Genomic DNA, 11,310 nt, shown 5'->3' on the forward strand with positions numbered 1-11,310 from the left:
TCGTAGGCCTAACACTAGTTTCTCAGAAAGGGTCAACGTCGTCCATCTCATCGTCACTACAAAGTTTGTGCAATGGTAGGTCCAAATCATCATCCGATGAAGAATCAAAAGAAAGATTCCGTCGACATTTCTTTGTTTCAAATTTTTGAGGTCTTATCTTGGAAGCAAACTTTCTGAACTTGCTTTTTCCCTTAGGCTTTAGCACTGATTTTCTTTCTCTATTTATTAATTTTGCTTTTTTGCTCTCTGCTGATTTTTGTAAATTAGCTTTGTTACGAGTCAAAGTAAAAATTGAGGAATGTTGTTGTCTGGCAGTCTTCTTCAGTTTAAGAGGTCCTGGTAAGGGAGAAATATCTTTGAATTGTAGCCCAACTTCGGGCTGATCGTGTAGGCCCAAGGCTTTGTCTCTATCATCGGGGACACCAGTTGCTGTCTCTGAAGAACAGAGCACAACTATGTCACTACTTTCATCATTATTAGCGCTGCAATCCCCAAAACTGGTAAAGCTAGGCATATTTCTTCGTCTGGGTGCACATGCATGAAATCTTCGTCATTAAATGTGGTAGGATTTAGAGGGAAAATTCCTGTTTTGCTAAAGCCAGAGATACCCTTCTCAATATTAGCAATCCTCATGAAGGCTTTGCTAAAGATAGGACAAATGTCGTAAGGAGTTATTTTCTGGTGGGGATTAGACCTCATAAAATTGTCACATTCTTGATTAAATGCAGCCTTCAGGCTACTGAAAAAGGCCACATCTAAAGGTTGTAGTCCGTGTGAGCAGTGAGGCGGCAGTGTTACCACTACTATTCCATTGTCTTTACAGAAGTTGTAGGCTTCTAGAGAGACATGGCTAGTGTGGTTGTCTAAAATCAAGAGAATGGTGTGGTCCTTAGAGGCTTTTGTAAAGTTAGCAAAATGTTTCAGCCACTTTGGGAAGGGCTCCTCAGTCATCCAACCATTCTTGCTACATTCGTATATTGAATTTGGTGGTCCTCCTCTCTGTAGGGCAGGCGTCATCCTAAGCCTCGGTAAAATAAACATTGAAGGCACATAAACCCCACTGGCACTCACTGCACAGCACGCTGTAATATTTTTCCCACGCTCCCAGCTTGTTGCTGAGTCAACTTGTTTAGCTCCTTTGGGTGCTAAAATTTTTCCTGGCTTCTGAACCGTTGATATTCCTGTCTCATCAAAATTATAGATTCTGGAGGCATCGAACTTATGGACGTCCATCACAGTGGTGAGATTCGAGAAAAAAAGCTTAACTTCACTTGAATTAAAAGCTGAGATCCGATTGAGACTGGTAACCTGAGGTTTGCGAATGCTGACTGATGGATTTCTTCTAAGAAACCCAGAAAGCCAATCCTGTCCTGCTCTTTTTGATATTTTATTAAAATTATGCTGAATATTATTTGCCTCGGCGTATTCATAAACTAATCTCCTCAACTCCACCGACGATATTTCATAGAATGTCTTTGCTAGCAAAAGAACATGCTCAGCTGTGTTATCTTCCTGTTCTTTTGAAAATATAGGTTTTCTTCCCAAATTTACTTTAGAGCAATCTCCTGTTTTTAGCCTATCTCTTAAAGTAGAAAGAGGTATTCCGTACATTCTTGCAGCTACTCTCTGTGGCTTTGCATTTTCTATAACATAGTGGAGTGCGCAATTCATTTCATGTTCCGTCCACCCTTTGCCCCTTTCTGTGGTTCTGGCTCTGTTTCTCACCATCTGTGATTTAAAAAAAAGAAAGAAAACTTGTGAGATGACGCACATACACACACACTTCCAAATATATAGTTCACGAAAATACCAAAAGAGATTACCATATGGGGCAATACCGTTCACCGCGGGGCAATACCGTGCATCGGGCACGGTATTGCCCCGAGACAACATGACTCGCCATTGTACATTCTAACCCAGCAATCACGAAATTTAACGTCCAACATTTGATGTTTAAAAGAAGATCAAGAAATGCGTAATTAAATAGAGCTACTTTAAATATTGTTGCTATTAACATACACTCCTGGAAATTGAAATAAGAACACCGTGAATTCATTGTCCCAGGAAGGGGAAACTTTATTGACACATTCCTGGGGTCAGATACATCACATGATCACACTGACAGAACCACAGGCACATAGACACAGGCAACAGAGCATGCACAATGTCGGCACTAGTACAGTGTATATCCACCTTTCGCAGCAATGCAGGCTGCTATTCTCCCATGGAGACGATCGTAGAGATGCTGGATGTAGTCCTGTGGAACGGCTTGCCATGCCATTTCCACCTGGCGCCTCAGTTGGACCAGCGTTCGTGCTGGACGTGCAGACCGCGTGAGACGACGCTTCATCCAGTCCCAAACATGCTCAATGGGGGACAGATCCGGAGATCTTGCTGGCCAGGGTAGTTGACTTACACCTTCTAGAGCACGTTGGGTGGCACTGGATACATGCGGACGTGCATTGTCCTGTTGGAACAGCAAGTTCCCTTGCCGGTCTAGGAATGGTAGAACGATGGGTTCGATGACGGTTTGGATGTACCGTGCACTATTCAGTGTCCCCTCGACGATCACCAGTGGTGTACGGCCAGTGTAGGAGATCGCTCCCCACACCATGATTCCGGGTGTTGGCCCTGTGTGCCTCGGTCGTATGCAGTCCTGATTGTGGCGCTCACCTGCACGGCGCCAAACACGCATACGACCATCATTGGCACCAAGGCAGAAGCGACTCTCATCGCTGAAGACGACACGTCTCCATTCGTCCCTCCATTCACGCCTGTCGCGACACCACTGGAGGCGGGCTGCACGATGTTGGGGCGTGAGCGGAAGACGGCCTAACGGTGTGCGGGACCGTAGCCCAGCTTCATGGAGACGGTTGCGAATGGTCCTCGCCGATATCCCAGGAGCGACAGTGTCCCTAATTTGCTGGGAAGTGGCGGTGCGGTCCCCTACGGCACTGCGTAGGATCCTACGGTCTTGGTGTGCATCCGTGCGTCGCTGCGGTCCGGTCCCAGGTCGACGGGCACGTGCACCTTCCGCCGACCACTGGCGACAACATCGATGTACTGTGGAGACCTCACGCCCCACATGTTGAGCAATTCGGCGGTACGTCCACCCGGCCTCCCGCATGCCCACTATACGCCCTCGCTCAAAGTCCGTCAACTGCACATACGGTTCACGTCCACGCTGTCGCGGCATGCTACCAGTGTTAAAGACTGCGATGGAGCTCCGTATGCCACGGCAAACTGGCTGACACTGACGGCGGCGGTGCACAAATGCTGCGCAGCTAGCGCCATTCGACGGCCAACACCGCGGTTCCTGGTGTGTCCGCTGTGCCGTGCGTGTGATCATTGCTTGTACAGCCCTCTCGCAGCCCGGAGCAAGTATGGTGGGTCTGACACACCGGTGTCAATGTGTTCTTTTTTCCATTTCCAGGAGTGTATTTCGCTCACCTCTTGACTTATTATCTTCAGATTTTATAAGAAAACAATCGAAATCAGTTGAAACCGATTGTCGAAGACGTCTGGGTCGTTGAACGATATAGACCCCTCTGTATCTGATTATAGTTACTTCCGCTATGTGGCAGCACCATGCAGCACTCTTTGCGTTCTCTGGGAAACTGGATAAAGCGGTGCACGGTATTACCCCACTGTACGGCATTGCCCCGCTCCCCCCTATGCTTTAGTGTATAAAGAAGATAGATTCTCAGATATTTCGAATAGTTACTTTATTGACACGGTACGGGACGGGACGGAGAGCTCTAGGAAAAATAACTACGACGCTAATTGCCACTCTGGGCACTGGGATTTGGTGGGAGGGTCAGACGTAGATGTCCATGCGCTCGGGCATGGGGAAGGGGTTGCGCTGGGTGCGGCTGAGGAAGACGCTGTGGTAGGATATGTCGCGGATGGTGGGCGGCAGGCGCGGGTAGCGCCCGGGTCCAGGTCCGGGCTTGATGACGCCGGCCGCCGGCCGCTGCTGCAGCGAGCGGGACGCGCCGAACGCGACCCCCGTCGCCTCGGCGCGGAACACCTGCTCCGGCCGGCACCGAAACCGCGGCCTGCACAACAGAGAGCGGGAGACGAGCTATACAGGGTGGCCCCTTCTTAAATGAGAACAGCTTGACAAACAGGAATTTCAAGTCATGTACTGTGTGAGATGAGAGCAGAGAAAAACCTGTGTGGTTATGTTACGGCCCCAGTGACGATCAAACAATTCGTCAAACTTTACGTGTTTGCTAAATTATGTGCTGGTGTGTTTGTCAAACATAGATTATGTTTGAAGAGCGTGAGAAAAATTTTGTTTGACAGCCCTTTTGACAAACAAGTTCGGCCGTTTATTCATGCGTCTGTCAAGCCAGTTGCTTGCTAGACTATCTTTAGTCCCTAGATAATAATCTGGTAAGCAACTGGCTATTGTTTGGCAAAGATATGAGTATACGGTCGAACTTGTTTGTCAAAGGGGCTGTCAAACAAAATTTTTCTCACTCTCTTCAAAAACGGTCTGTGTTTGACAAACACATCAGCAGAGCAGCACAGATAACTTGACAAATGCATAAAGTTTGACGAATTGTCAGTTGCCAATTTTTTTTTAAAAAAAAGATGGCTCTGAGCACTACGGGACTTAACTTCTGAGGTCATCAGTCCCCTAGAACTTAGAACTACTTAAATCTAACTAACCTAAGGACATCACACACTTCCATGCCCAATTCAGGATTCGAACATGCGACCATAGCGGTCGCGCGGTTCCAGACTGTAGCGCCTAGAACCGCTCTGCCACTCTGGCTGGCACCAGATTTAAAAGATTCTACGTTTGTATCCTACATTGCATCTCGTTCTTTTCCCACTGTCAAAAATACTTCGCAACACTATACGGTGCTTGCTTCAAAAGTTGACAAACAGGAATTTTGTTGCTACTTCTGTGCTCTTATTTGACAAAACCTGTGAATTCAAACAGCAAATCTGACAAAAAAGTTTGACCGTTTACAAGGGCGTATATCAACATGACGGCCAATTTGGAAGCTCTCCATATTGGAAGCAATCCGATATTTTCATATGACCGCCCTCTTGGTAACATAGCATCTCAAGTTTTCTTCATCTGCCATCTCATACCAGTTGACTAAAAATTCCAGTCCAACTCTTTTGTTTTAGAAGGATTTTCCTGCATCTATGTGGTACACTTCCGCAGTGAAAAGTATTTATTTCATTTACTTGTATTCTTATTAAGGTGTCAAGTTTTGGCCATCAGGCCCTCACATCTTACCACACATTCTACACATGTATTTTGCGTTACATCCATTAGGTAAGCATGTTATATGTTACATCTAACATGGAATTTAACATTTAGAAATTATTGTGACATATACAGTGCAGACAAGTACAAATAGTGCTGACAAGTACAACAATGAAGACAGAGTGAAGGCAACTAGATTTGAACTATGAGCACCAGCAGGAGTAGTGGAAGAGGTAGAGAAATATGGCAGCATTGAAACCATTAACATGCTTGCCACAAGTTTATTTTAACTCACATTCATTTATTGTGAAATATGTTCAGTAATTTGCACTCTCTCTCCCTCTAAAAGTACCAGCAGACACAAATGCCATATTATTATCCATTAAGAAATTACTCTGTGAAGAATAATTTGTGAAGCACATATGATTTCGGTATGTTTCACGTTAATTTTATTATCTATTAGATGCTGTACATCGTCGAGTAGGCGGTCAAAGATTTTTAACACTGAATACCTCACTCCTCTCTGTGTCACACTGAGGCTGAGTGACAGGTAGTGTAACTCATTTACTCTTCTTGTATTCTCTTTGTGAATGTTACTGTTCTTTTCTAACTTGGACTGTTGACAACCAAATTCATAAAAGTAAATTTCCTGTGGGGCTGTTGGCTGCAAAATGTTCTAGAGGGTACAACACACATTATCCTTAGTACCCCCTTCTGCACATCAGTGTCTTTCTCACAGGACATTTTCATTTTCAAAATCAAGTGGGAGAACAGCTTGAATAAGGACAGTAATCACTTGATTAGGAGTGACCTGGGTTAAATAGGAGTGGCAACTACACACAAAATGTTGTTTTTGTGTAGGTTCTACAGCTGCATGGCCAGCTCTGGCTGACCACTGTTGTAAGACATGTGAACACTAAGCTGAGCAGGCTACTGTTGATTGAAATGAAACGTCATAAGAGAAGTGTCTGTTGCTACAATTGGGAGATAGGGATGTATTAAATTCAGCTAGAGAGATAGATAGAGAATCAGGATTCAGGACCCTGTTTTGAATGAACTCAAAATAACAGACGAGTCCCAGAAAATGCTTAAGAATGTACAGAAAAGTGGGTTAGCTATTTCACCAAAATATTAGAGGACTGAGTATTAAAGTAGAAGACCTTCTTGTCTGTTTAGAAAATTTGATGAGGTCTGAAAAGACAGACATCCTGTGCCTGTCTGAGCACCAGATAGGCACAGGATCAAGTAAGTTAATATAAAAGATTACACTCTAGCATCTTACTCAGGCAGAACTAATATGGGAAAAGGAGGAGTTGTTACATACATTGAGACAGAGCAAAAGTTGAAAAACATTGACACAAGTAGATTTTGTAGCAGATCAGGATATAGAAGTGTGTGCTTGTCAATAAATACTACAAAAATAGTTTACTTTTAATTGTAACTGTACATAGATTACCACAGGGAATTTTTGAACTACTTTGGATTCCTTGCTATGCTACCTGTCAGACAACAACAAGCAGCTAATAGTCTATGGTGACTTGAATATAGATTTTCTAGACGATTCTGGTAGGAGAAATGATCTCGAAACCTTATTTGGATCATGCAACATGATCTCAGTAAGTTACTCTCCGGCACAAATGGATAAAAACAATAGGACCGTGAGTGATAATGTTTTCTTTAATGAAGCTCAAAGCAGGAAAATAACCGTTCACCCAGTAACAAATACTCTCTGTTATCGTGATGCCTACAGTATAACATAGTGTCTTACAGTATTGATACTCTTCAGTGGAAATCAGTTAGAATAATTAATAACTCTAGGACAAATGTTTTAAGACTAGTTTATAAGAGATGACCTGCGATGAAATTTATAATGAAGCAAATGCTAACCTAAAATTTTATCTATTCCACGATAAATTTATATCATTATTTGAATATAGCTTTCTGTATGAGCTTATCAGAAAGGGCATTAAACAGCTGTGTAAAAAAACCATGGATCACTACAGGAATTAAAGTATGTTGCGAAAGGAAAAGAGACTTGTGTCTTTTGGCAAGAACAAATAGGGATCCTGCACTAGTTAGAGACTAAAAAAACTACTCAGAATTACTAAGAAAAATTATAAGAATATCATGGAACATGCACATTATGTCAGAAATCAGCAGTTGCGAGAACAGGCTTAAGGCTGTATGGAATGCAATGAAACGAGCGACAGAACAATTGGCCAAAGAACAGGATAACATCACTATTGAATTAAATGGAAGGGCCATGGGTGATGAGCCACAGGTAGCAAATGTGTTTAATAATCATTTCTTAAATATAGTGGAAACTATACGATCAAATGGTTGAAGAGGAAAATCACAGCAGTATACTTGAAAAGAAACTATCATAAAATTCCGTCATATGAATGTATAACCAATTCCTCCGTCTGAAATTATATATTCTCTCAAAAATAAAAAGTTCACCTGGATTTTTTCTTATTTGCAACAGAGCAGTAAAGACGTTGTCTCCCATATCTTGCATGAAATGTATATTCAACAGCTCAGAACATTTTCTAGAGAGATTGAAATATGGGATTATTAAGTCCTTCTACAACAAAGGTGATAGGAGGTTATCAATAACTACCGACCTCTTTCACTAATGACATCAGTTCACAAAATTTTTGAAAAGATGATATATTCTAGAATAGTATCCCAACTGAACAGCAATAATTGCGACAGCTTGGATTTCAGAAGAGTTGCTGTACAGAGAATGTCATTTACACGTTCATTCACAAAACTTTACAAGCCTTAAACGACAAAACAGCGCCAGTCGGTATTTTCTGCCACCCGTCTAAGACATTTTACGGTGTGAACCACAATATTTTGCTTGATAGCCGGCCGGTGTGGCCGTGCGGTTCTAGGCGCTTCAGTCTGGAACCGCGTGACCGCTACGGTCGCAGGTTCGAATCCTGCCTCGGGTATGGATGTGTGTGATGTCCTTAGGTTAGTTAGGTTTAAGTAGTTCTAAGTTGTAGGGGACTGATGACCACAGATGTTAACTCCCATAGTGCTCAGAGCCATTTGAACCATTTTGCTTGATAAACTGAGATTTTATGGATTGTTGGTACAGCCAACCAGTGGTTGGTGTCAAGCTTAACCGAAAGAATGCAAGAAGTTGTACTTAGTAATTCAAAGAACGTAAATTCAAAGAACTGACAGGGGAGAAATCATGTATGAGGTCCATTAAGGCTCAGTCTTAGGTCCGCTATTGTTCCTCACGTGTGCAAACGATCTTCCGTCTAATGTACAACAAGTAGAATTAGTTCTTTTTGCGGATGACACTAGCACTGTAGTCAATCCAAGCATACAAACAGCACAGAAGAAATGGCAAGCAATGTTCTTAAAAGTGTCATTTATTGGTTTGTTGCGAATGGTCTCGTGCTCAATTTAAAAAGACAGAACATATTCAGTTCTGCGCATCCAGCGGTACTACACCAAATATAACTGTAACACATGCTCAGAAGATAGCAAGCAGAGAGGAAACTTCGAAACTCTTAGGCGTCTATTTGTTGAGAATTTAAATGGCGAAAAGCACATTCTGGAACACCTGAAACAGCTTAGTTCAGTCACATTTCTCCTTTGAACCCTTGCTAGGGAGAGACAAGTCGGTAATTCAAGACACACTATGTGATCAAAAGTATCCGGACACTCCCAAAAACATAGTTTTCATATTAGGTACATTGTACTGCCACTTACCGCCAGGTACTCCATATCAGCGACCTCAGTAGTCATTAGACATCGTGAGAGAGCAGAATGGGGCGCTCCGCGGAACTTGCGGAATTCGAACGTGGTCAGGTGATTGGGTGTCGTACGTCTGTACGCGAGATTTCCACGCTCCTAAACATCCCTCGGTCCACTGTTTCCGTTCCGATAATGAAGTGGAAACGTGAAGGGACACGTATAGCACAAAAACGTACAGGCCGATCTCGTCTGTTGACTGACAGAGACCGCCGACAGTTGAAGAGGGTCGTAATGTGTAATAGGCAGACAGCTATCCGGACCATCACACAGGAATTCCAAACTGCATCAGGATCCACTGCAGGTACTATGGCAGTTAGGCGGGAGGTGAGAAAACTTGGATTTCATGGTCAAGCGGCTCTCATAAGCCACACACCAGGCCGCTAAATGCCATACGACGCGTCGCTTGGTGTAAGGAGCGTAAAAATCGGACAATTGAACAGTGGAAAAACGTTGTGTGGAGTGACAAATCAGGGTACACAATGTGGCGATCCGATGGCAGGGTGTGAGTATAGCGAACGCCCGGTGAACGTCATCTGCCAGCGCGTGTAGTGCCAACAGTAAAATTCGGAGCGGTGGTGTTGTGGAGTGGTCGTCTTTTTCATGTTGTTTTGCGTGGCACTATCACATCACTGGCCTACATTGATGTTTTAAGCACCTTCTTGCTTTCCACTGCTGAAGAGCAATTCGGGTATGGTGATTGCATCTTTCAACACGATCGAGCACCTGTTCACATTTCATGGCCTGTGGTGGAGTGATTACACGACAATAACATCCCTGTAATGGACTGGCCTGCACAGAGTCATGACCCGAATCCTATAGAACACCTTTGGGATGTCTTGGAACGCCGACTTCGTGCCAGGCTTCACCGTCAGACATCGATACCTCTCCTCCGTGCAGCACTCCGTGAAGAATGGGCTACCATTCCCCAAGAAACCTTCCAACACCTTCCTGTGAGAGTAGAAGCTGTCATCAAGGCTAAGGTTGGGCCAACACCATATTGAATTCCAGCATTACCGATAGAGGGCGCCACGAACTTGTAAGTCATTTTCAGCCAGGTGTCCGGATACTTTTGATCATATAGTGTATTTTCTGTGTGTTTATTTAAAAATATCACGTGGAATAATGTTCTGGGGTAGCTCAACCTTAAGAAATAAAATATTCATTGCTCAAAAGTGTGCTTGTGAATAATATGTGATGCTTACCCACGATCATCAGGTAGACCCCTATACAGAGAATTACATATTTTGACTACGGCTTCCCAGTATTTTGTTCCTTCATGACGTTTGTTGTAAACAATCAACTGCAGTTCAAGTTATGTATATAATAACTATACCAGACGGAAAAATGGCATTCATTACTCCATATTAAGGCTCTTTGTAACACGAAAAGGGGTGTACCATGCTGCAACTAAAAGTTTTGATTTTTTACCCAGTGATATAAAATGTCTAACAGACAACAAAGTAAAAAAAATTGAAAACAAACTGAAAAAGTTTCTCCTTGACGGCTTTTATCGTGATGAAGGAATAGATTTGTGTGCCATTTGGCGAAACATGTAGCAACAGTTACAGGAGGTGGCAAAAATATGAAAGCACCGCAAACACAACACATTACCGTGCCTAATTCGTCACAGTCCTCTTCAATGACCGTCTGATACGATCATTCATTCAACACACAGTTTCGTCCGCGTTGTTACTTAGCGGATGATGCTTTCCCGTCTTCCCTGCATGAGGTACGATTCTTCGATACGGTGTCTTACGCAAGTACCCATCGAACGATCACCAACAATTTGCCTAAGTTCGAGTTCACTTAGCCTGAACAGAATGGACTCACAACTGCACAGAATACTGTTCTGACAACGGCTGGCAGTAACAATGTATTTAGGGCGTTACTCAGGTGCAGTTTATCACATCGCATGGCTAGCATCTGCATTTAAGCTCAATCATGCCATTGTCGTGGTGTTTCCATATTTTCGTTCAACCTCTGTTGCTTTACACCGAAAAGAGGGAAACAGGGCTACTTGCAGAGACACAGAAAGACAAGAAGATGTGAAACCGTAAAAGGTGTAGTGGTCCATGTTGCTATAAAGCATACCAACACGTCTCACTTTGCTTTTACTAGACCCATGAAAAATGTGCCTGTGAAAAACGGGACTTTAATTAACAGTAGAATAAAAAGCATCTACTGTCCCCGGGTTTATTGTAATTTATGTGCAGCTACGAGAAAGAAAAATTGTGGCACAGTACATAAAGCGACTACTGATGGATAATTTGGACTGGCCAATGAGAGTTTGCCCTTGGCAGTCG

General features: G+C 43.4%; 1 protein-coding gene across 1 annotated transcript; it reads right to left on the reverse strand.

The window, feature by feature from the left end:
• Positions 1–453: 453 nt before the first annotated feature.
• On the reverse strand, positions 454–1,671 carry LOC124619973 (MFS-type transporter clz9-like). Its single transcript, XM_047146636.1, has one exon. The coding sequence runs from the start codon at positions 1,669–1,671 to the stop codon at positions 454–456; it is 1,218 nt and encodes a 405-aa protein (XP_047002592.1).
• Positions 1,672–11,310: the final 9,639 nt, after the last annotated feature.

The sequence above is a fragment of the Schistocerca americana genome, chromosome 6 (genome assembly GCF_021461395.2).
Source record: "Schistocerca americana isolate TAMUIC-IGC-003095 chromosome 6, iqSchAmer2.1, whole genome shotgun sequence".
Classification (NCBI taxonomy): Eukaryota; Metazoa; Arthropoda; class Insecta; order Orthoptera; family Acrididae; genus Schistocerca; species Schistocerca americana.

Bases quoted from the DNA above. Each gene is read 5' to 3' on its own strand.
- LOC124619973 (XM_047146636.1), bottom strand. From the start codon at position 1,671: ATGAATTGCGCACTCCACTATGTTATAGAAAATGCAAAGCCACAGAGA.